This window comes from Polypterus senegalus, chromosome 7, assembly GCF_016835505.1.
Source record: "Polypterus senegalus isolate Bchr_013 chromosome 7, ASM1683550v1, whole genome shotgun sequence".
Classification (NCBI taxonomy): Eukaryota; Metazoa; Chordata; class Cladistia; order Polypteriformes; family Polypteridae; genus Polypterus; species Polypterus senegalus.
The window spans coordinates 192,084,497-192,110,571 of NC_053160.1; the positions used below are offsets into that span (position 1 = coordinate 192,084,497).

Consider the following 26,075-nt stretch of genomic DNA (forward strand, 5'->3'; position numbering starts at 1 on the left):
CTTACCATCAGCAGCCCCTCACAGTGGCTACAGGAGCAAGCGCTAGCAAACCCCACCTGTCCACACACGTGCAGATCCCTAAGTGTGACCTAAAGAGGTGGTGTGCCCACCGACAGAAGCGCGGGGTGCCTCGGTGCTGCACGTCATGCGTTTGAACTGCGTAATTTAATAGGTCATTAATAATGTGCAATCGGTTTATGGTGGCATATCCCATGTGATTACTGTAACGTGTAGCTGGCGCTGTGAGGGCCTCTGGGCTGCAGTGAGCAGGCGGCCGTTAGAATAATGAGGCAGTAATTCACTTCACTTACTGCGTGGCGTGGTACTAATGTGTCGCCAGTTTATTTTGTGTCTTCATCGCGCGGCGCTGCATTTCTAAGAGCTCGACGTCCCAGGAGTTGGTGCTGCCGCTCGAATGCCAGGGTTCATGCGGCCCTTCCCAGCACTTGGCCTACCACATCGTCGGGGCAGCTGTTTGTCCGCCCACCACGCTGCCTCTGGGCATTCAAGGTTGGTGATTTATTAGGGTGCCAGTGCAGCAGCGTCCCGTGGCTGCCCATAAGAGGCATCGGCAAATGTTAAGATGGATGAGCGCAGATTGAGGGGCCACCAGGAGAAACGTTACCTGAGCGGCCCGACTGGTGCGTTTTTCAAAAGCGCTTTACAAACTGAAGGCCGGGGTCTGCATGGGGGGCACCGACGACACGAGTGTGCTGTGATGTGGGCTGCTTTACGCCCTCAGGGATTCTCTACTCCAGTGGCTCGTAACTCTTTTAGGGCGGATGTCCATTGTGTTTTAGTTTGACTCTCTATGCTAGAAAGAAAGTTAGCTTTCAGAAAACTTCGTGTTTTGGAAAAAATATTCAGCCCTCAGAGCGTTTCTTCCTTTCCTATTTTGCCCTTTTTCTGTCTTGCCACCGACTGCCATCTGCCCCCTTGGCGAATCGCTGCCAATCGCAAGGCACCCCACAAAGCGTCTGTCACCCAAATTCAGACACCGTGCAGTTTAAGAAGCTGAGCTCGAGTCTCTGGTGGTCTGGTGGAAGTTTTGTCAAGTGGGGTCCGAACTCAAGTAAACGGAGAAAGAGGTAAAAGCTCGATTTCTGTACCCACCAGAGTTGTTCAAGCACGACCCATCTAATGACCAATCGGCCGTCGTCTTACTGCTCTCTCCGTTTCAGCCTGATGACGGCCATCATGGAGTACTTGTGGGGGGGGGGATTTAAAGAGCAGGAACAGCAGTGCCAGCTGTAGGAAGTCCTCGTCTCCATCGCCTGCCGTGCCATACTCGCTGGTGCATCTTGGATGTAAATGAGGGGAATTTCGTGTTGCTGTCGTTTCTTCGCTTTATCCAAGGTGACTTGACTTACAGTTCTGAGGTGCAGTCGTTTCGGTGTCTTTTGCTTTTTCCGGTTGGAGTGACAAGTGACGCGATGTGCTCAGTGCCCAGTGCCACACAGCGTCAGGGTTTGAGGTCCAGTGTCTTAACTGAGCCCCGGTCTCCTAACGGTCTTCTCTGACCAGTGGATGGCTATCAATTCTGTCTGTCCGGCTTACTGGGATGCCAGTTATCATCAACCGTGAACACAAATCTCGCTCCGGTGGCATCACAGACCCACACGAGAGGACCACTGTGGTGCCGTCCTTCTGAATCTCTCGTGAAGGGAAGTCTGTGCCGAGATTGACGCAATAAACCAATCGTCCCTGATTTACCAAAAACTGGGCTGCCAGTTTGTGTCCCTGTGGCACTTGCACTGCTGGGTGTGTCCAGTGTTAAGGTTTGTGATGTGCCATCTGTGTCTTGTAATGCATGTAGTAATAAAAAAAATGTACATTTCATTCCAGAAGATTTGTATCCCAGACTTTGGCACTGCAGTTGAGAATCCTGTGAGACAACAGAAACCGATGGCAGACCTCAGTAAGGGAAACATAAAGAGGGAAATGCGCTCCCTGTGTGAACTAACGGAGTGCCTCGTATTGTTCATTCCAACAGATGGCACACCAGAAACATTCGCACTGCTGTTGAGGATAATCTGATAGTCAATGGGGCAACGGACAAACTGCTAGAGCTACAGTATTTAGGGTTCAACTCGAACGGAAAATTCAAATAGAAAGAAATATCAGAAATCAAAAAGACTGACAGAGGGACGTCCGGCCTAAACACTGGTGGGCTAATTGGACTAATCTGAGCGGGTAGAAACTGTGGAATGTAAGAGCACATCCCTTTAATAGCTAGAAAGCGGGCAGGCTGCCCCCCATCAGTGTGAGCGCCAGTCAGGTCCAGGACTTCTGTGTGTCAAACTCGTCTGTTGTGTGTGCCACCTGTTGGAGTGCAAACGCAGTGCATTGTATCAGCACACAAGACGAACCCCATGGACTGAGCATGTCGAGAGTGACGTCACAGGGGTGCGAGACCACTAGGCCATGACTGGGACTGCTAGTTTAGTACAATTAATTGCTGATTATGGCATTGCTTCCTTATTTCATATATTATATCTTTGTGAATGTTGCTTAGTTTGCTGATTTCATATCATCGTCCCAATATGCACACACACTTGCTGTATGTGTCTTGTCCTCTTTACATTGAGCCTAATGGAGTTGGGGGGCAGGCCCTAAATAGGAGCCGTAAACGTTTTCCATCTTTTAATAATCAAAAGTGCTGCGCCATGTAGGAGCTTTTAAAAAGACATTTGTGTTTGGTGGTCAGGTAGTGCTGCTGACTGGTCGTGGTGCCCGAGACTGGCGACGTGTTGATTAGCATGTGCCGCTCCGTAGCCAGGGCAGTAAGGCCCCAGTAATCCTGTAAAGACGTGCATGCGATTTGGAGCAGCGCCGTGTAGCACGCCAGTCTCCTAACGGCGGGCACACATCAGGGTCCGTGTGCCTGTGTGGAGTTTGCTTGTTCTCCCTGTCCAAAGACATGCAGGTTGGCTGAACTGGTGACTCTAAACTGGCCTTTGTGTGTGCGTGTTTTGGTCTTGTGATGGACTGGCGCCCACCCCATCCAGACCCCCTCTGCTACCTGGGTACACTCCAGCCTCCCCTCACAACCCTGATCGGAAGTAAGTAAGTAATTGAGTTAGAAAATGACATGGGAAGGAAAGTGGGTGCCAGCGGGCTGATGACGGATTTGGGGTGGCGCTGGCATACTGGCTGGTGACGGGCAGGCCTGCAGATGCCCACTCTGGGTATTCTACAGGGTATGAGGTGTTGTGTCGATTCCCAGCGCCACCCTTTGTCCTGGTTCTGCCTCCTATTTAGTGTTCCAGCTGCTGGTCCTGGTGTCATGCCACATTTGTGTGGCACCCGCCGTTCTAAACTCTGCTTCATAACTCAACAGGAAAGGGAGACGTTGGTTTACCAAACGGCAAGAGCGCTGGAGAGCTTGCCAGCAGTGCTGCTTCATTTTCCCAGCTGCACTTCATTGAGACTCCATTAGGGAGCTTCATACCACGAGGAGCGAGAGATGAAGTTTCACCTGGTAATATCGAGGGGTCTCGATTGTGATGGCGCGTTTTATGTGAATTCCGTCCTTCTCTCCGCTCCCTCGTTTTGTTGTAATGTTGGCAGTTTAGGCCTTCAGGTGTCAGCCTGATATATGCCATCCAATAGCCTCAGCCCCGTGTGCCGCCATTAGTTAGCTGGCCAGGAGGAACAGAAGTCAGGAGCAAAACCGGAAAAGACGACATAAATCGGCAGTCAAGGGCAGGAAGAGGAAAAGGTGGGCATCAACGCCAAAATGAGAGACCAAAGTTGCAGAGCTAAAACTGGCAAGCGTTAGAATAGAAGTATCTTTTAAAAAAATAAAAAGGGGTTTGAATCCAGAGCTCGGCTATGGAGGTGAGTTTTCATCTCCTCAAATTGTTAGCAGGAGGCACCACAGCCCCAGCACTGCGTGAAGCGTTTCTAACAACGGTAACTAAAAAAATAAAACGCTGGACACAACGGTCCGGAATCTTTTGATCTCTGGAAATTCCAAAAAGAAATCTCAAAATCTCTGCGGTGGGCTGGCGCCCTGCCCGGGGTTTGTTCCTGTGTTGGCTCCAGCAGACCCCCGTGACCCTGTAGTTAGGATACAGCGGGTTGAATACTGGATGGGTGTCAAAATCCTATTTGGAGCCTCAAGAACCCGTCATGCGAGTGTCCGGTCTCCGGAATCCTTGGGGGGCAAAAACAAAAATCGGAACGCGGACGAACGGGAGCTTCAGCTCGTTTACCACGAGGCTATAATAAGAACCTTGGCCAATGAGGAGCAGCGTGTGAATCGTCGTGCCAGTGACGTCCGGGACAGCAACTCGGTGCCGCTACAAAATGGCCACCCTCGTAGAAAATGAAAAGCAAACGATAAGTGGTCTCCTCACCATTCACAGCTGCTGTGCGAAATGATCAGACGCTTGAGGAGAGTTCATCGACTTTCGACGTCTCCGCGGGTCGTAAGGCTCTCCCTTGTGTGAGTAACCCCAGTCCTCTGGTCGCTGCACCCGCTTCCAGGTACGTTTAGGGCTCCTTCATAAATGGCTGAGGCTCTGCTATCTTCTATCTGAACTTCTCATCAATTGCCAGCCAGAGTGGGCATTACAACCTCAAGATGCCAGCCCAATGCCAATTAATAAGATAACCGCAGAGGGACGAGCTTTGCTTTGGGGGTCTGACCTGCCCGTTTGCACCCCTTTAGTTGTTGTTTATTTTTTTTTTATTAAAGAGAATTCCTTTCTGGAGATTTCGGGTTGTCCGAGTTTCATTTTGTTTTTGTTATTCCCGTTCTTTGCTTATGCGACACGGGGGACATCATCGTCGTGCTCCTTACGTGACGGGTGGTAGAAGTACGGCGCCCTTGGTGCGTTTCAGTATCAAGCAGACGTTGCCGTTGCCTCGTTTCTGAGTTAGCAGGCCAAGTGCTGGGCCCTTCGTGTCCTTGACTTTGGACTTTCCGGGTGACCCTCGTGTCTTGTTTGCTTGGTCTCTCTGACTTTTCCGGCTTTGACGTCTTTCTGCCCCTCGCTACGTTTAGCCACACGAGTTCATTTATTCTCTTGTCACAGTAATGCCAGGGGCACGACGTCTCAGACTGCCGACTCGCCACGTTTGTCCGCTCACCCTGATTAGAGCTGCTGATTGGCTGTCCACATTGTACAAAATGCCAGTAGTGCCATCGCCATGAGCCTCCTCCGTTGTGATGCTCAAGCAGACGTCTCTGACCAGTCGTCTCTCACCAGTCCTCCCAATGGCTCGATTCCAACCCCAGTTGATCGGCCACCAATCTAAATCGGATGATTTTCATGAAAAACACTTGATTGGTCAGTTGGCTGACCGTTCATCCTCTCCTTTTTTGGACTTTACGGTAATTCAGTTGCGCTGCTCCTTTACGTGAGACGTTCCACACGTCGAGGCTTACGTTACAAGACTGGAATATTAGCCTTTGTGTTAAAGAAAGTGGAGTAAGAACCTGAGGAAAAAGGATCGCAGAAGTCGTCGTGTGCAGCTCAACAGACGGCAAGATAATGAAAACCGACCGGTTTATTGTGTCCCTCGATTAGAGCGGACGCCGTCGGAGTTTGAATTATTGGAAAAAGAAGAGACGACGAAGCGGAATTTGAAAGTGCTGCTTAGTTAACACCAATGGCCTTTGTTCACTTCCCAGCAAGATGTCTTTTACTTCTAAACGGGTTAAGCGTCTTAGTCCTGTGTCTGCGGGGCAAAAGAATATTCTGGAACGTTCTCTTAAAGATTTGGGCGGCGCTTATTATTTGTTTCTGTGTGTCATTCGGTAAACGTTATGGTGAGGAACAAAGTGCTGCGTAATTAACAATGTCATTGATATTTATAACGATAGTCTCGAGGATACGCATCTGTAGAAAAAGAGAAAGATCCATAAATCGAAATATATACGTGTCTCCTTTAATAGTACGAACAGCTGTAAAAATGATTCAAACTGGCAAGTGCAGGTACGTTTACATTAAGGAGTGTGTGTGTGTGTGTGTGTGTGTGGGCGGCACTGGAGCGCTCTGGCTGGGCAGTGCCCGTCTCGCCTGTTGCTGTTTCCACACTTGTGTTCTGGGCTGGCTCACCGTCCATGTCAGGCCTTCCAGCCACAAGCACAGCTCCAGTCTCGCGTACCTCCTTGGGCACCGCGCCCTCTTCCCAAATTCGCCCTCATTTTGGTGTTCGGTGCCAGGAAACGAGCAGCAGGACGGGCGAGTGTGCGGGAGCCAAGGGGGCCTGGTTGTCGTTTTGTTTGGCAGAAGCCTTTGCTGAAGGAGTCTTCTAGAAGCCGGACCCTCCGTACATTTAAATGTCATTTTGTGGAGGTGAGGTGACGCGGACTGACAAGCGTGTGGCCTCGATGGCTCAGCTTCTGTCCAAAGTGACTTACATTTGGTAACATGAGCCCTGGTGGGTGAAGCCGCTCCCTTGGGGGACCACCGTTAGGAGACCCTGGTGCCGAGGGCTGTGACTTGGGGGGGATTCCGTGGTGCTGAATGAGTAGTCCGTTATTTGAAGCTCATCTTGATTTTCTGCGTGATCTCCACACGCCCCCCCAAGCCCACCGCAGCCCCTCCCATACATCACGTATTCCGCGGTTCTCCTTCATCTCGCAGGTCTGATGCATTTGCACATTTCTGTCCTCGGCGGATTGCTGATGCCTTTTATACCTACCGTGGAAAAGTAGGTCAGTGTACGGGCTCGCGTCGTGCTGCCAAGGCAGCCTGGCAGAAAACCTGACTGAGCGCGTGAGGACCACTGCGGGGGCAGCAGTGCTGCCCACAGGACCCTGCTGGTCCACTTAGCGTGTTCTCCTCTGCATGAGCTGGCATGATAGTGGAGGGGAGGGGAGGTGGTGGTCTTGAGAGAGGGCTCAACTGGAAGGATGCCCCGGACCACTGAGATTTTGGGGGGTGGCAATTTCAGTGGCGTCTGTCGTTGATCAAATCTCATCCCACCCGGACTACCCTGGTGGGTGCCGTGGTGGTGGCAGCAGCAGCAGGTCAGCCCAGACCCCCAATCCCCAGGTATTCCCAGGTTTCGGCTGTCTCCATAGCGATCCTTTCCCGAATTCCCTGGGCTGCAGTCCTTTAGGATGTCACTTTAGTGACAATCTGTAAGTCACCCTGGACATTTTTGGGGTGTCCAAGCTTGGCTTGTAGTCCCTTTCTGCTGTTAAACGAATATTTCTTTTATTTTTCTTTATTTTTTGGAGTCCTTGCTCCCATTTTTGGTTACGTATTCGATTTACTTGAAGGTGTCGTGACAGGCCTCGTTTGACCTTTGACCCGTCCTCTGACTTACGACTTGCCAGCTCGTCCCTTTTCTGGGCCGGTAGGGTGGGCTCCAGCCTGGATGGATAATTGATGTTGGTGGTCCGGTTTGTGGAGCGAACCCGATGAATTTAAAAACTCGCTGAGATGTCCACAGAGGACTGGGACCTGCTGGGGGCGGGGGGGGAGAAACCAGAAGGTCAAATGTCAGGCTGCATCGCTCCACAAACTTGAGGCTGAGGTCCGCAGAATGCCGCTGTCTGTCCACCTTAGAGGAGATGTGGGGGTCCAGCAGTTAACAAAGCCGTGTCACGGGTGGCAAAGTGTCCAGATCTGTCACTGGCGCTGGCTTGTAGTCCAGACATTGTGAGTTTGTGTCGCACATCTGCCATTCTTGCAGTGGCGGTGCCCACCCTGAGTGATCCCTCGCTGGTGTCCATTCTGCAGTTCATAGGTTCAGTCCTGGGGCTGACGTCAATATCGCCATTTAGTAATTTAAAGGGTTAATCGTTTTGAAAGTGACTGCAGTGCCATTTGGTTTTCATTGTGGGCGCCCGTATTTGGTGGTCCTGTTGACGTCATTAATGTGACACTTTGTAAGATGGTAGCACGTAGCAGTCAGACTTCTGCCATTTTGACGAGGGGACTTTTGCCCGTTCAGATTCTCGTGCTGATCTGCCCCTTGTGGCCGATGGCACGCCATCCACTTTCACACCCAGTGTGCCCTTCTTACCTTGGTGCCTGCAGTGTTTTGTACCCCTGCTTGTTTCACGTCTGCTCCGTTTTCAGGTCTCTTCCTTTAACTCTTTATTGGCACCGGAGAGCTTATGAAACCTTAGACTGGTTAGAGCACCAGACCCTCCTGCCCCAGACTGGCGCGGGCCCACCTACCCTTGTCATCAGGTCCCTCCTGGAGCCCCCTGGAGTTCACCCAACGCTGGCGTGAGTGGCTCACGTAGATTCAGCAGCAGTTCCACATTGTCCTTGGAGGAAGACCCCCTTTCATTTTCCCAAAGAAAAGAATGCAAAATGGCACGCCATCCTTGGGGTCTTTGATGTGTAAGTAGGGCAGCCCGGTGATTTGAGTCGCAGGCGTCTGTGTGTGAAGTGCGGCCACCTGAACTCCAAGTACAGAGCAGCTTTTTACTGTCTGGGTGGCACCTCCTCGTTTGAAATTAGAGCTTTGCAGTGGGGCAGCTTATTGCCCACTCTAGCGTGCCAGGGATGCCCAGGTTGGCAGTTGAAGCCTCGACTCACAGAGCTCTCCATTGGGAAGTGCGGAGATAAGTTGGTTTATTGGCCCTTTTTGATCGAGCCGCCTGGTGGGACCTCCTGAGACTTGGTGGGGTCCCCTCGAGGTTGCTGGATATCTCGGCCGGCCTGGACGCTGGCACTCTGAGTGCTGTGCAGAGTGGAGGCGGACCCTCTGCATGCTTCCCAGTTGATTCTGGGGTCCGTCAGGGGTCTGTTGTGCTCCTCCTCTGTTCAGTGCTGGCATGAAGTGGGCGTTTTGGGGGTCGTGGGGTCCTCTGCTGGTGAAGAGCGATTCATTGATCTTGACTTTGGTGACGATGCTGTGATCTTCACGGAGTCAAAGGAGACTCTGAGGGTCCTGATAAAAACCAAAGATCCGGGCCTTTAAGGACCTCTTGGCACACGGCCATCATCCGTGTGCCTGTCTGAGTGTCGACCTCGTCATGTCTCTGGTGACTCTTCATATGAAGTCAGTAGATGGATTGGGAGAGCACGGGGGGGTCACTGCAGGGGGTGTTTGGTGGTCCTGATATCTGCAAAAGGACGAAGGTGCAAGTCTTTAGAGTCCTGCTGCTCCCTGTTTGTGAGACATGGACGCCATCTTGTGACCTGAGGTGAAGACTGGACTCCTTCATGTGTGTGCCCCTTCAGAGGGTCCTTGGGTCCCGCTGGTGTGACTTTGTGTTGCTCATGACCTGCATTGTGAGCACTACGGCCACGTGGCGCCACTACCCGGGGCCGATCTGGCTCACAGGACCCTCGTTGCCGAGTGGCTGGACCAGGCCATGTGGACGCCCACGTGACAGCTGGCTGTGGCTGATAGAGGGTGGGACTGCGCCGCGTGTCTGTCCGGGGGTGGCCGCCCAGAATCCTGAGGTGTTTTGTTGTGTGGTGGGTGCGGCGACGTGCTTTACCAGTGCAGGCTCCCTGACATTTGCTATAATCCAAGTGTTAGAAGTTCTGTTTTTTGGGATGCTGTACTTCTGTCGTCGTCTCCCCGTCCTGTTCTGATTTTTGTTTTTGTGGTGTGAAATGTTTTGTGGTGCTGGCTTTATTTCAATAGTCTTCTGTGTTATCCGCCCCGTCTCCTCGCAGCATCAGTTGTACGAAAGCAGAACCTGCGGCTGCTGATTACGTTTGTGTTCTCGATTTCTCTGGCTTTTGGCCCCTGTGTTCTGGTTGACCCAAATCTTACTTAATATGCCAAAGGCAGCAGCCGAGGAAATGCCAGTGACAGTCGCGCCATACAACCTGACTGATGTGGCAGCTGACGCGCCTCACGTTGGCTCTTTCCACAGCGCGTACCTTCGGCTCCTTAAACTGTGGAGAGTCCGAGCCGCCACGTCACAATGTGAAGACCCCCTTGAATGACCGGAGATGGGAGAAGCCTTGACCAAAGATCTAAGAATGCTGCAGTGTTGTGGGTGGGTGCGGGTTTTTCACTTTGTTTCCAGTTTCTTCTTAGCAAGTCTGTCCTGGGCAGGCGGCCCCCTCTCTGCTAACACTTGCTGAGTTGTGTGACCTGAGTAAGCTGCTCTTACAGAAGTCAAACGAGACACAAACTGAAAAGAACTTGCACTCCGACCGTCTGGAATACTTTTAACGTCTTGAGTGACAAAGAAGACCCCCAGCTCCCTCATTCCCTGCTCACGGTCGCTTTGCCAAATTCTTTTGTTGCGTCTTTTGCCTTCCTTACCTTTTTGGTTTTCCTTTTTCTTTAAATAAAGTCTTGACGTTTTCTGACACAACTTTGTCCTTTTGCACCAGAGGCCTCGTGGTTTCCCTCCTTTTGAGCTTGGGGTCAGGCTACCTGTGGTGAGGCCTCTCCTGGTTTGTGAGGCCTGCTCCCCTTTTTATGCTTTGGTGTGCCTGGAGTTACAACAATAGAAGGGCTGCAAAATAGGAAAAAAAGGTCATCCAGTCTTTCTGGAGGGTCTCTTTCTGGTGGTCCAGCTGGCTTATTATCCTGACAAGCCGCTTCCTCACTCAGAGTGGAGCTCCAGCTAATGTGGTTGTTAAATTCGTAACTCGAGAGAGGGATGAGCACAGGGAAAGCACGAGAAGAAGCCTGCTGCCTTTCTGTGCAGGTCCTCATTCTGGACCATCCGCTAAGGGGGCTTCTCCACTCGCTGACCTCCGAGTACCTCAAACGCTCCCCAACTCCCCCATCCGGGGCTTCTCTCTCGGTTTATTTGGACCCTCTTACTGTCCTCCAGGTGAGCCCTTGACCCGACCAGAGTCTGTTGGGATGAGTAGCGCTTTGAGCTCGGTGAGACGCAGGTCCAGACTCGGAGCACCACTGGGTCGTTTGTTAGCTTGTGAGTAACGAAGGTGGCACTGGTGTGAGAAAAGGCACATTTGTGGTCTTGTGACGCGTAGCGCACTTTGAGTAAACGTCCACGAGCACTCAAAAGGCCGCACACATTAGTGTTGAGACCAAACGCTTCTCCTAAAGAATCCCAGACTTGGGGTTTCACAACGCCACACGTGTCACGCTGCCATACGTTCCCTTGGATAACCTGCAGACCTTAGAAAAAAAAATGAATTTGGGAAAACGTGGGCAAAAACCAAAAGGGCACAGTGTGGCACAGTCTTGAAAAACCAAGATGTTCAGTAGGGAGGCTCTTAGACGAGCGGAGCCCTGAGAGGTGCTTTTTATTCAGACCTTCCAAAGTCGTTGGCACGTCGTGCGCGCTCTTTGTGCTCGGTGCTGCCACGTGTCCCTTGTGCCAACTGTTGTCTTGACGACGAGTTTTCACTTTTGATGTTGAGTCGATCTTCTGTGCTTGACAACGTTTGACCAGAACCTGTTAGCCGGGGGCCGGGGTGGCTCTGAACAGCAGTGTAGGACCCCTGAACGGTGCAGCCAAGGCGCATAATGCAAGGGTCAGGGAGGGGTCTGCACCCCTAACTTAACACCATGAAGCACCTGAAGAATAAAAACTGTAAATGTTAAAAACCTGCTCTGAATAAAGTGCGACATCACTCACTGGCTCTTACTGCGACCGGTGCTGGAAACCTCTCTACAGGTCCGGTGTGGCATGTGGGGCGGGGCTGCGTCTTTGAGTGACAGCAGGCTGGCTGGAGCAGGTACAGTCTAATTGAGTGACAGCCTGAGGGGCGGAGCTAAATACCTCACTGACAGCAGCAGGCTGTGAAGCAATTGGAGGTTCTGAATGGCAGCAGGGTGGGTGGGGGCAGACCCCAGAGTAACCACAAATGGGGCGGGGCTACATGTTTGAGTGACGACAGGCTGGGAGGGACTGGAGGTTTGAGTGGCAGCAGGCAGGGTGAGGTGGGGCCAGACCCCAGAGTAACAGCATATGGGGTGGGGTTTGATGCTTGAGTGGCAGCAGTCTGGTTGCCAAAGAAACAGGAGCACCTCAGGAGATTTCAAGGAGGAGGGCAGAGGGTGCAAGTGGGCACCACGCCTTCTGTCGTTGAGTTTTGGCCCGTGTTTCTCTGCTGCTGCTGCTTCTTCTTTTGTAACCGTGTTGGTCCGCTTCCTGTTTCTGAACCCTCAGTGTGGCCAGTCTTCTCGTGGAGATTGTGACATTTGGAGCAGGTGACACCGAACGAGGACAGTCTCGACCCCAGAAACTTGTGTGTTTGCTAAGCTCTTCAGGAGTGTGGCCAGCATGTGCTGCGTGTGAGTGGAGGCCGTTTAGTGTCCTCGTGATTTTCGTTCTACTTTCCCAGGTGTTCCGGTCATTTTAAGTCGTTATCTCCTTGGGACACTGAAGGGGTGCCAGCCTTGCATTGTCTTGTATTGTTTAACCCTGTGTCTGCTGGATTCTATGATGAATTGTCACACAGTTAAGGATGAAAACTGCAGAATGATCTCATGAATGTAAATCCCCCCTGCTGCTCTCTTCTTAATGCGGAGCACTCCGTTATTATCTAACCCACTTATTCCTGCTTGGGCCTATGCCAGCTAGCATGGGGCGCAAGGCAGGAACAGTCCTCTGGACAGGGTGCCAGTCCATTGCGGTAAATGCAGAATAAAATGGCCAACTGACTTGGAAACCAGCAGCCTCCGCACTGGCATAGACCCTCAAGTGTGTACCCAGCACTTAACTTGGATTCATGTAGTGGGCACGTTTATCCAAAGCGACTTACATGTCAGTGCCTGCGCCGCGGTGTTCTCTCTGGCACAACAACTTGTCTGTGCTGTTGGCATCTGCTTGAGCGTCGCTTGCTAGCAGCTAAACTTCGAGAAAAGACCGCGAATGCGAGTCGCCCTCATCGGTGAAAGTGACTGCCAGGTTAGGATGGCTCGGGGCGAGTGGCACAGGGCGTCTGTTCTCCTGTTGCGTCTCTCCACGCGGCCCCTTTGCCCTTCACCAAGGGGGGGCGTTTCCCACTCATGCCAGTCAGGTCAAGGAGGACAACACGACGCACGCAGCGCCATGGAGGTGTTGCCAGGGTTTCATCCCCGACTTTAGTCTTTTTGATTTACTTTGCTGCGTCATTTCTGTATGTTTGATTGAACTCTCTTTGTGTCCTTTAATAACGTATTTGGTTATCCATCTTGTTTGTCAAGTTTAGAGGCCAAGGGGATGGGGCGGACTTTATAAAGACCTCTGGGGGGCCGCAGCTCATGTGATGATTGGTTGCATACAAAGTTAAAATTGCTAAATTCCGAAGCTTCCTGTGTCACGCCGAGCGGGGAGAGGACCTCGGGCAAGGGGAGTCCTTGTTTCATAGCGTCTCTATCGTCTCCGAGCCCCCCGCACAGCCGAATACTCGGGTCAAAAGCGAACTTCGTCATCTCGTCCTTGAAACAATCGGAGAAATCGCCAATTTGAAGGATTGTGCAGCCGCCAGCTCAGCTGCTTGGTCTCCCGTCTGCCGCTTTGTGTTTGATTCTCTGCCTTCCAGACCCTTGGCTCCAGTTTGAGGGTTTGCTCTTACGATTTTTATTTCTATAGCACTTTACAGAATGAAATGAAGTTGGAGACGAAACGACACAAACACAACTGAGCACTTCTGGGAATGTGACGCAGTAAGACGGCAAAACCACGGAAAGTGGGGTATAAAACGGGTGAGCAGAGCGGACCTAAATGACCGGACCACCAGGCAGTCGGTGAGCGTACAGCGGAAGGGGCTGGAAGAACAGGAGGAGGTGACACTGGGGACGACCAGGAGAAGCTCGGGTACATTGACCCGGGGGAGAGACGCCGCCCACCCTTTATGAAGGAAGATGCACCAGAAGATAAGATGGCATCAACACTTTGTGCCAAACAAGCAGAGAGTCCAGCCAGTTGGTCATCGGGGCCCAATAGGCCAGCAGAGGCCCGCTCAGACTCCAGCCCCGTGTTCACCGAGTGCTCCTGGACCACCGATCTGGGTGAGCTCGCCATAGCGGCCTTTGGTACGACTGCCCTCCAATGGCAGCGCCTTTAATAAATCAGAACACAAAGGCCTTCAACCAAAATCCCGTCAGTAGAAGAATGGACTTCCAAAAACACCCCGGAAACGCAAAGAACAACGGAAAACGCGGCCGTAACGGAGTCCGCTATAGAAGGAGTCTCGGCCTCGGGGCTGCCAATGGCTATGATGCCACCAAAGTTAAGAGAACAAGCAAACTGATGTCCGCCACGTCCCGATTTTATCGTAACCATCAAGCGCCTGACATCGCGGAGGAACGGCTCCTCGTTCTTTTTGGGGTTCACTCCTTGAATTAACGTTCTTGCTACTCCGCGGTGGACTCCCCCTTTGAAGATTAGACGGGTGGGTGCTGCCGGCCCTTAAGAGCCCCTCATTTCATTCGCTCGCGTCCCACGGCTGCCAGTTTTGCCTTCAGGCCTTACTGGCGAGTGGTTTTCTTTGTGGGCCCATTGAGCCGATTCATCCGCCTTCGTTGTCGTTTCAAAGACGCGTCGGCGTTCGTCACCGTAACTGCTCTGCGTTGAGCGTCTTTGTTTTCTTTGTTGGTGTTTTGTCTTCACTTTGTCATTGGGGTTACTGAGTGAAATGCGCCCGCCACACAGTCGGCTGTGTAGAAAGTCTGAATACTCTGCGTGTGTGCGTGCGTGTGTGTGTGTTAATGAACAGAAGTACAGTAGAGGCTCTCTCGACGCACGTGTGTAATGCACGCTACAGCTTTCCGCTAAGGCGTACGGGTGACTCTGCGTTTTATTTCACTAACGTTCCAAATGTTTTACCCGCTGATCGCTCTCATTCCTTACTGCACTTGTTTCATTCGTCGTCCGCCGGGGGTCCGGTGTGCGTGGCGGTCGATTTGGCTTCGTTGAGCAGCCGTTCTTTTCATTTTCAAGCCTCCCTTACTTGACTGTTGATGATAGGATGAGAAACGCCCCTCAAGGTGCCCACCATAGGCCTTCTAAACATGCCAGCCGTGCGGTTCCCCAGTTGAGTGCCTGTTCAGGTCGCTTTTTCAGACTCAGTGACCTGCAGGACCATTAAGGTTGCTTCATTGAAGTTCCTTCCCTGTATTCAGTGTGGTGTGATTTACTGGTTTTCTTCTTTGTGTTTTTGTTTTTTTGTCTCTCAAGCAGATTCCTTGTGCGAGACCCTGCAGAAGCTGAAGCTGACCGCTGCGGAGGGCGGCGTGGACAATCTGGAGCGGGACCTCGACGGCTTGCTCAAGGCCTTGGCTCACAGCAGTAAGTCGCGTTTGTCAGCAGGGACACCGCGGTAACAATGGCCGCCGTCACCACCACCACCACCAGCAAGTAGGACGACGGCGGTTGGGAAAAATCCAACCCTTTGGCTCCACAGTGTGGATAAAGTGGGGTCTTGTGGGGTAGAGGAGGCGCCCGCATGCCCAGAGGCTCGACACGTGCGTGTTGTGTTCAGTGCTGGCATCGTGTAGTCTGAGTGTAACCTCCCTGGATTTCTAGCCAATGCAGTATAACCGCACACTCACAATATTACGTGACATTTGATTTGATTTGCCTTTTTAATCATTTCTGCGTGTTTTACTTGCACGTCGAGAATGTTGTCAGCATCACTCTGAACCCTGTGGTCCGTATCGGAGGCCGTATCTCCCATCTAGCTTTTCTAATTGGCGCTCCTTTTGCCCACACTACACTACGTCTTCGCCCAGATCGTCCAGGCCTGCTTGAGTTGCCTTTGCTGCGTCCTCAGCATCTGCTGCCCCTTCACTGTTAGCGTCTTCTGTGAATTTCACAAGTTTACCAGCTATGCCACCATCTGTGTAATAATATAAGTGAGGGTCCGAGGGCAGACCCCTGTGGGGCTCAGCTGATGACCCCAGTCTCTTTGTCGCCTGACTTGAGCTGCAGTTTTGTTGCTAAGCTTCAAATTTCAGAGAAGACCTTCAGTGTTGGAGGCTTTCTAGTGGCCTGGCCCGGCCCGGCGGGTCTTCCTCTCTCAGATCAGGCGGCACGTTGTTTTCATTCGTCTGTTTTTCTAGTTGATTTTTTAATTTCGCGTGATGCCCAAGTAAGACTTGTTGGTCTGCGATCCGCGTGATGCCCAAGTAAGACTTGTTGGTCTGCGATCCGCGTGATGCCCAAGTAAGACTTGTTGGTCTGCGATCCGTTTTGTTCCTGAAGTGTAGGTGTGAGGTTGTAAAAACTCCATGGTGTTTGAAAAGCAGGAGGCTCTCCGTTTTACTGGTGACGACACAAGCTGATCATTCAAACTTCTGAGAGGCTGATCATAGAAAAGACGAACAAAGACACGAGTGTAACGGTCCTTCTCTTTACCCTTCAAGAAAGATGTTTTTCTAATACCTCGACATTCTATTTTCAGACAGTCTGGCGGGTCCTTAAACTCGCGTGCCACCCGCAGTGCCCGTCGTTAAGCCTCCTAATCCCAGACTCCACATGGCTGGACACTTTTACAGGGTGGAGTGGAGTGGAGTGGCATGGCCGCCCAGTGACTGTGCCCCCCCTTCCACTCCCCGTCTCTCAGTGTGGTGATTGTGTGCCCAGAACGCACAGCTTGCTGGCCATTCTCAGCTCGGGATATGCGCCAGTGATGATAAGGCCAGTGTCTGGTGGGATCAGCTGTGTCTGTGGTGGAGGTCTGGGGGTCCGGTGTGAGAGTTAAGACTCGGATTTCAGTCTGGTTGGGCCCTTTTGTAACGGCTGGCTGCGGCCTTCCCCACTTCACTGAGCTCCCTGGCCTGCCTCTGAAGGTCCTAAATTACGACCGGAGGAGCCGAGGACCCCCACCGCCGCGCCACTCGTGGTACCGTATTTCATGGCTGCCTGTCAGCTGGCTGGCGGCCTCTCATTGCATCTTAACGAGCACATTAAGCAGGATGTAATTAATTCAGAAGGGCCAGGCAGCCCGAAAGAAATGAGCCTGGGATTCAATCAGGCCCCGTGATTTGGCCCGCTTCTCTCTGCCTTTCATTTATTTTGTTATTTTGATTTTGCCTGGCAGGAGATCTCTGTAGTGCCCGGTGGACGTGGCCGACGGGAGAGGCTGCCAGCCTGCTTGATGACTTTGCGGCGCTGATCGCGATTACAAATCTCGCCGCTTCAGTCGCCAGCAGGTTAAGGTTTGCAGTCAAGTGGTGCGCTGAACCTGGTGGTCCTGCAGTGAGGCCTTGTGGGTATGAGAGTGGGCTTTGAACCCCAAGGCTGTGTGACGTATTCTGCCTGTGCTCCGGCTGTTAGCCATAAAAGAACTAGCTGGAGACGTTGGCATCATGGCTGTGCGCTCTGAAGAAGCCCAATTTAAAGTGAAGTCTGAACACAGAGGTGACACTCAATTCAGTAGAGGTCCGCTCGCGGCTTAGAGTTGACTTGAGTGGCCGTGAATGGTGGACTGCCACCTGACTGCCTGAAGAGCCTGGGCACCAGTGTAGCACCTGATCCGCCACGTTGAAGATCTCCCGAGGGATGGTGTGTGTGCGATCGCCACCATATCTTCATCATCACTTCCCGTGACACCACTAGCAGACGATCGGGGTCGTGTGACATGATTCAAGGTGGCATGGTTTAAATAAGGAAAAATACGGCAGGAACAAAGACAACTTTGGTAAACGTGAAATAAACCTCAGAAATCAAATCTCGTGTGTCTGCACCTCAAGATAGATAAAGTGACGCATGTGAAAGTGCTACAGGGTGTCATGGCACAGCAAACGAGGGCAACTGGACAGAGCTGGACTGGCTGGACTGGAGTAGACCAGCACTGAATGCCCAGTTGGTGGCGGTCAGCAGGACTGAAGGGGACTCCTCCCTAAAGGTTTCTGATCTTCTCCATCCCCGTCACGATGCCAGCCATACTGAACACGTGATCACCGTCTTTAAACACATTCAACGGTGTTTGTGTCCATTTTGTGAATTCTAAGCAGACTGAATTGTCGAGAGTTTCTGGGCAGCTGTACCTTCACTCCTTCTTTTATTTTTTTTTTCTTGTTGCTTTCTAACAGATGCAGAGGCAAGTGAGAAGATCCAGGAGAGTGGCATTCTGAAGGTGTTTCTGGACCTGCTAGCCCCACAATCCTCCTGTGCACCAAAGGTAGCTAACATCATAGCAGAAATAGCCAAAAATGGTAAGTTTAGCTGCAGCTGGATTCTCTTCCTGCCCCTCCTTACCGTTTAGTGCCACCACATTCTTGGGTTCCCAGTCTTTTTCTTGGCGTGGGCTGCCAGCGGCCATACCAGTCTCAAAGCTTTGGCTAATAATGAAAGTTTCACAGGTTGTATGTGCACAGTGAACCCTAAAACAAGCCATCCAGGAGGTAGACGGGTTGCCCAGCCTTCCTGAGGTATGGCAGAGGAGGAGCTGCCAGGCTTTTCCTTCCTTTCTCTGTCATGACACAAGCTGTGAGACAAAAGTGGGACATAAACAGGTCAGCCGCTAACGGGACAAGGAGAGTGAAAAGAATCCCAGGAGACCCCGCTGCCCACAGGTATCTTAAATGACAGCTCAGGTCCACACCCTGTAAAGGAACTGTAGGAACAGCAGAAGGCCAACGGAAGCCCCTCGGTGTCCTGATGAGAGCGAGGGCAGACTGAAGCAGACACCTGCCCAGCGGTTAGTCTGTCTTCTGTGTGGCAGGTGATGCCAGCGTGCTCTCACGTTGGCAAAGCACATTAGAAACTTAGAGGCTAGTCAGACACTTCTGGGTGTTCTGATTCAATTTTTAAGCTAAAGCACTAGGGGGCAGCGGTGAGGACAGATCTGTTTTAAACTGGTCACATGACGGCCCTGCCAGGCTGTCTTGCTCTCTGGACAGAAGGTGTGTTGGGAGTCCTTAGCCAGGCCCAGTAAAGGCCATCTTACAAAGAGGAATGTCCTGTTGGACTGCACCGCAGCGTTCAGAATGTCACTCTTTGACTTTAGTTGTCATTTTATTTATTTATTTATTTATTTTAGGAGTAATGTTCCTTAAACACTTTTTTTTTTACTCACAACCCGCTTTTGCTGGACTTAATGACCTTGAGAGCCACTCCTTGATGACCGACAGATCAGAGAATCGCCGCATTGGGGGTGGTAGGTGCCACTCGGACAGTCGCCCTGTAAACCAAGAGTAGAGTCAGAAAGGTGCCCAGCACTAGAGGGCGATATGGCTGCCAGCCAGGTGTGCCATTAATAACTGAGGGCAATGACTCGGGGACGTCACAGGTTCAAGGTAAGGTGGTTCTGTCAGGTAAAGAAGACGGACGTTTTGAGGTCAGGTACTGTAGTTCTACAGTGACATCTTCATGACATGGGACAGTAAGGACCCTGTAAACTAAACGCACGTTGTCAACTGTGCACACACACACACACACACACACACACACACAGATTGTTAGTCTCTAGTGGCGACTGTGCGGTGAAGATCCTAACAGGGAGCAGCAACAATAACAAGTACGCGTGAAAATCCCACTTGGCGTACGTCAGCCTGGTAGGAAGTCATAGTGCTGGCACCCGACCCTGGCAGGTTCACCAGGTGTGCCAATGGAGGCGAGACTAATGCTGAGTCTGGAGGTCTGCTCCAGTACTGTGGGTGGGCTGACTCTTTGAAGGTGTTCGGGTTTATTGTCCTGCAGCGGCGTGAGGGAAGTCCTCGTCATTGCCTGTGATTGGTGACACAGCAGATTGTGATGCAGTTGATGAGAATCCTTTCAAGGCTGTGCCTGGTGAGGTGGCGGTGTGATGGGCCGCGTTACAGGATTTAGTGCAGATTGAATGATAAACTGTTTATTGGTTTGTTTGTGTAAACGGTTAAAGCGGGCACTTACCTTGGCAGATGAAGGGGTACAAAGGGGGCTCCAGTAAGCCTTCATCTGTGCAGGTGAGTGTGCCCGACACACGTGGAGTCATGGGGTCCTTCACAGCTCACACACACCTCTGGTCAGGTGAAGACGGCAGCCTGCCCGATTCTCACGCTGGAGGTTTTTAGTCTGCTGGCATTGAAGAAAGGCCGTAAGAGTAGAAGCTGCCCGGGTAGACAGTGTCCTTACCAGGGAGTGGGCGCGAGTGCCCAAGCTCTTTTCTGTGTCTGTAGTCAGGTGCACGTTGGGTGAGGTCAACCCGAGTGCAGAGCTCTGGGGTGAGGGATTGTCATGTTGTGCTCCCTGATTGGAGGAATGGGTGTGGCATCGGCGATGATTGATTGATTGATTGGTTGGTCAGCAGGACTGTGTTTATTTTAATTGATGACGTGGCACTGATCTTAATTTCTGGTTGCTTTTTGTTTGGAAATTAAAGAAGTTTTGTCGTCCCGTTTTCTGTTTGTGTCTCGTTTCTCTTCACCACTCGCCCTCGGTCGTGATCTGCGAAGTGCCCGGGGTGTAATCCTGCTGGGAAGTCCAGGCGTCGCCATGGGGCAGTGTTGTGTGCCCCGGTGAGGTGCCCACTGACGTCCTCAATCGCCTCCTTTGCTTTCGTGATGTTAAGGCGCGCAAAGCTGCTGTCCTTGTGCCATGACATTGGGTCTGCCACCTTCCTTCTGTCGGCTGCCTCCTGTGTCTGAAGTGTCGTCGGCCAACTTGGCGATGTGCCATAAGTGAGGGGGGCTGCTGCTAAGGGGGACTGAGCCCGGGGGTCTGCCTGTGAGCTGCAGATGGAGGGGTCGGGTCTGTCAGTATGAAGGTTGTAGTCTGACCGAAGCTGCAGGGCGCTATATCACGCTCGCGCTGTATATACCCGTCGGTCGCCGTGTTAGCGGGTGGCTGAGCTTTGTGGATATTTTATCGCGTGTTGGCGCGCTTCATTTCTCCCAGTCCTTGCTAAAGCCTTCGCTCACAGGAGGAGCGCTTCAAGTGCCAAGCACCGTTTCCTGTTACTGAACTCGTCTGACGATGGGTGATGGAGCCGTGGGTGAGAAAACTCGGAAACAAACATGACAGACGTTTTCATCGAAAGGTCATTTGTTAATTGGGAAAGCAAATAAGCAGACGTCCAAGTCGTCCCTGCCAGCTTATGCACTGCAGATGGCATGAAGACAGGGTGGCAGTGCTTGTAGTCGTCATCCAACTGCTTTGTTGTGAGCGTTCTCGGGGAGCGAAGACCTTGTTCTCTGTTTACGTGTGTAGAGCTTGTGTTTTGTGTGGGTAATCGGTGCCCATCACGCCTTTGCCAGTGTTGAGGTGTAAACAGGGCAAAGAGGACTTGACTGCACTCTGCAGGTCCAAATGGACGTGGATACGACTGCAGTTCAAGACGCAGTGCTGGTCCAAGAAGCGCCAGCTTGACGTGATTTTCTGATGCGGTACCTATAACGTGTATTGTGACCACTGTGTGTTCTGGGCGTTGAATGGAAATCCTCCACCCTGTGGATCTCTCTGCGTGGCCAGCAGCCATATTGTGTGCTGCTGCTGGTCACATGCCACGCAAGTCACATGGTATGTCACCAGGCCCTCCCTATTTAAGATGGCGGCGTCACACACCCGAGCGTTAGACCTCTCAAAGTTAGGGAGAGGAATTTTTCTCTTATCAGAACGTTTTGTTGCTTTACTTTGCTTTCTGGCTGGCGTCCTGCTTTTGGCCTTTTTGCTTTCTTTATTTTGATGGTTGACAAATCCTCCTCCTGTTCCCTGGCTACGCTCTTGATTACTCCATGGAAGTTCTAGTCATTCCAGCAACGTTGCTGTTGACGGTGATGGGCACTTCGTGAAAGGTGCGCGTGTTCTCTTTGAACGACTCCACTCGGTGAGACGCCAGAATCGATTCATCGGAAGCGGAGATCGCCAGGAGCTGAGAGGCGCAGACGTGAAGTAAATCGCCTTCGGGGATCGAGAACTCTGTCGTCGATCATTCATTTGCTCGTTCGTCACACAAGCACCATAAAGTGACAGCACACTGACGTTACACTGTTGCCGTTGTTCAGTCCAGTAACAGTAAACCGAATACAGTCGTGTGAAAAAGTTTAGGACCCCCTCTCAGCCTGCAGAATAACGGACTCTCCTTTCAACAGTAAAGATATCAGTGGTGTGTCTGTCATTTTCTACGAGTACTGCGGTGTTTCATGAACAAAAGATTTCTAGTGACGCAGTATTTAGTCATGAAATTAAATCAAATGTGTGCCCCCCTGTCATTGTGCTGATTTGAATGTCTGTCACTGCTCAGTGCTGATTACCTGGTATGATGAGCTCGTCAAGCCTTGAACTTCATAGACCGGAGTGTCCAATCACGAGTGGTCAAAGGTATTTAAGGTGGTCAGTTACAAGTTGTGCTTCCTTCCCTTTGACTCTCCTCTGAAGAGTGACAGACAGCATGGGATCCTCAAAGCAACTCTCCAAAGATCTGAAAACAGAGATTGTTGAGTCTCCTGGTTTAGGTGAAGGTTACAAAAAGCCATCTGAGAGGTTTAAACTGTCAGTTTCAACTGTAAGGAATGGAATCAGGAAATGGAAGGCCACAGGCACAGTTGCTGTTAAACCAACACAGCAGGTCTGGCAGGCCAAGAAAAATACAGGAGTGGCATATGAAGAGGCAGGATTGTGAGAATGGTGACAGACAACCACAGATCACCTCCAAAGACCTGCAGGAACATCTCACTGCAGATGGTGTATCTGTACATCGTTCTACAATTCAGCACATCTGTATGGCAGGGTGATGAGAGAGAAGCCCTTTCTGCACTCACACCACAAACAGAGTCGCTTGTTGTATCAAATGCTCATTTAGACAAGTCAGATTCATTAAGAACAAAGTGCTTTGGACTGATGAGACAAAATGGAGTTATTTGGTCAGAACAAAAAGAGCTTTGCATGGCGGAAGAAGAACAAGAAAAACACCTGCTACCTCCTGTCACATTTGGTGGAGGTCCCATCATGCTGTGGGGCTGTGTGGCCAGTTCAGGGACTGAGGCCCTTGTTAAAGTCGAGGTCTGATGAATTCAACCCAATATCAACAATTCTTCAGGATAATCTTCAAGCATCAGTCACAAAGTTGAAGTTACTTAAGCAGGGGTTGGATTTTCCAACAAGTCAATGACCCAAAACACAATGGCATTCATGCAGAGGAAGAAGTCCAATGTCCTGGAATGGCCGGCACAGTCCCCTGACTTGAATATCATCGACAATCAATGGGATGATCTGAAGCAGGCTGTCCATCAAATTGAACTGAACTGGAGAGATTCTGTAATGAAGAATGGGGTCTGAAATACCAACATCAGAGTCCAGACCCTCATCACAGGCTACAGGAGGACAGCGTCGAGAGGTATGGCGTTATTTCAGTGCCACTATTCTGAGCACACGTAAAAAGATTGCAAGTGCAAGTGTTGCATTTTGAAGAGAAATTTATTTTGAGCGTACAAAAGCTGAATTTGAGTGAACAAAATTCATTGCTGCGTGCAAAAAATGTATTTCAGTGTTTGCGCTTATCCATATACACACACACAATAGCACCCCCTCTCGCTCAGTTTTTTCATTTGCGCTTGCTCGCAATGTGTTGCTAGCTCACAACATTCTCTGCTGCGGCTCAACTCTCTGTACACCGTTATAAGTGTGCCACACAACCAACCAATCACAGACTTGGTTTCAAAAATTCTGATTGGCTCTTACAGTTTTCAATCAGCTGCTGTTCAGTATTCGACGACATAAAAGAGAGCTACTCAAATATAATTTGGAGAGTCAGTTGGCATGGTTGTATAATGCAACTACATTATACTACACCAACGATAGTCTTAACAAATAATATATTTTAAAATAAAATAATTAAAGATATTATCCGCAAATTGGGGTTTAATTGAGTTTAGCTGGATTTAGCTACATTTCGGACTGTTTCCGGAATGCAGCAGCTAGCGAGCTGATTGGAGACCGTAAGAGCCAATCAGAATTTTTGAAACCAAGTCTGTGATTGGTTGGTTTTGTGGCACACTTATAACGGTGTACAGAGAGTTGAGCGCTTGCAGCAGAGAATGTTGTGAGCGCAAGCACACATTGTGAGCAAGCCAAATAAAAAACTGAGCGAGAGGGGTGCTATTGTGTGTGTGTATATGGATAAGCGCAAACACTGAAATACATTTTTTGCACGCAGCAATGAATTTTGTTCACTCAAATTCAGCTTTTGTACGCCAAAATAAATTTCTCTTCAAAATGCAACACTTGCACTTGCAATCTTTTTTTACGTGCGCTCAGAATAGTGGCACTGAAATAACGCCATAGAGAGGCTCAAAGGAGCAAAAGGAGGCTCAGCTAAGTATTGATGTCATATCTCTGTTGGGGTGCCCACCTGTCTAATTTTGTTATGATGCATATTTCACATTTTCTGTTAATCCAATAAACTTCATGTCACTGCTGAAATCCTACTGTGTCCATAAGGCATGTCAGATATTAACAGGAAGTTCAGCCAATGAGAAACAAAAACCCAAAGAATTAAGATGGCTTCCCAGACTTCTTCATATGACTGTATGTGAACAGAATCGCGTGCTGCACATTCAAGAAGTTAGTGGACGCCTCATTAAAATATCGCTCGAACTCCTGACGGGTGTTAACAGACACGCTTACAGCTCGAGGGGCGCACCAAGAGGGGTCGTTGAGCTGAGCCGTCACCCGAGAGCGAGTCACACGATCCTCGTTCATTTGATCCGTGAAGAAGTCGCACGATTCTCGCCGTAGGCTTCACGAACACCGTGAGTCGTTACTCACAAGTACGTCGCCCGATTGTCGCTCATTTGTTTTTACGAGCTGAGCCGTCACCCGAGAGCGAGTCGCACGATTCACGTTCACTTGTGATTCTCAGACTCGAGGGTCTTATTTGAATTTGATTCTTTCGCTGTGTTGTTCTGTTTCCTGAGAGGTTAATGAACAATACGATACGAATTACCAGTGGGTTTATATATCGTTTGAGTTCTCTTAATATTGAAGTCGTTTGTGATTCATTCATTTTCATTTTCTGAGAAGGTTTTGTTTATTTTATGAAGGTAAATGAAACCAAGTGAATTAATCCAATGAGTGAATTTAAATAATCAGGGTGTTCAAAAGAAGCAAATGAGTAAAATGAATCTGAATGGCCATCAGTCGGTGTTGATGACCGAATGACTTTAGAACTAAAATAACAAAGTTAACCAGGAAATCAAAAGGGAGAGGAAGGGAGTGCAGCGTCATTTGACAACTGTCAACATTCCGGTCTTCTGTTCTCTTCTGCTCTCGTTTTATGAAATGAACAAGAAGTGTAAATGAAGAACACAGATAAGTGGCCATGCTGGTCTCCGAGGGCGACGCCCCGCCAGCAGGCGCTCGGTGGGCTCCGGTGGGTTTGCGATGTTCTTCTGTATATCCTGAGCCCGTTTCTTTCCATCTGGCAGTGGGACTCTGCTCTGCATATTCGGTGTTAATGTTGGCGTTTGGTGAGGTTTCCTTTCCAACAGGTGGTACACTACACAGCCTTTATTAGGGTTCATTGCATGCGCCGTCTGTTAGAGTTATAAATGCAGTGATTTGATTAGTACACACAACTCGGGCCTGGCAGTGGGTGTGTGTATCAGGAGTGACGTCACGGGCGTCGTGTCCATTGACGTCTTTGAAGTTTGGACGTTTCAACCCTTTGATTGTAACGCCTTCGATTATGAGATCTAACAGAAAAGGCACACGAGGGTCCAAACTTCTCCTGGACCGCGGCTCTTCGCCATTTGCTTCACTTTACCTCCGCCAAACGAGTCGAGCACTGCAGCCTTTGACAACGCAGAAGGGCGCAGCGTAGCGTTTGAAAGTAGGAGAGAAACGTTACCCAAGCAGGAAGTGGCTAACGATGTGTGACGCCGAGGATTGATTGTGCTGTTCACTTCTTCATGGAAAGGTCATTAACGAGAGAGCGAGTGGAGATTAAACTGGAGGTGGCGTCAGTTGTGCCATGCATCATGGTAGGCTCAATAAGTTGTTCATATCTGGTTTTGTGGAAAGTAAGGCAGGTGGTTAAGTGCTGGCACGTCGATAGAACAAATAAATGGCAAAGAGCCGCCTGCCTGCTGCCTCCACATCACCTTTAAGACGGCACAGAATGCGCAAAACGCAAAGTTCAGCCCCCCGCCTGACAAGTGTGGCTTTGGACTGAGGTTGGGGGTCCACTGTGTGACCCCGAGCGAGTCGCTTCACCTGCCTGTGCTCGAATGGTGTGAGCCCCCTGCCAGATGATAAGTAATGACAATGCTGGGCTGTGTGGCCTTCAGCAGCTCGGCACCTGTGA

General features: G+C 50.6%; 1 protein-coding gene across 4 annotated transcripts in view; it reads left to right on the forward strand.

The window, feature by feature from the left end:
* Nucleotides 1–26,075, forward strand: part of rap1gds1 (RAP1, GTP-GDP dissociation stimulator 1) — a 65,272-nt gene that overhangs the window by 20,717 nt on the left and 18,480 nt on the right. For 3 of the 4 annotated variants that reach the window (XM_039759823.1, XM_039759825.1, XM_039759826.1), the window contains exons 2-3: nt 15,029–15,139; nt 17,887–18,009. In XM_039759823.1, coding sequence (XP_039615757.1) covers nt 15,029–15,139; nt 17,887–18,009 — 234 coding nt within the window. The remainder of the gene's footprint in view (nt 1–15,028; nt 15,140–17,886; nt 18,010–26,075) is intronic. The other variant, XM_039759824.1, reaches the window with a different exon arrangement.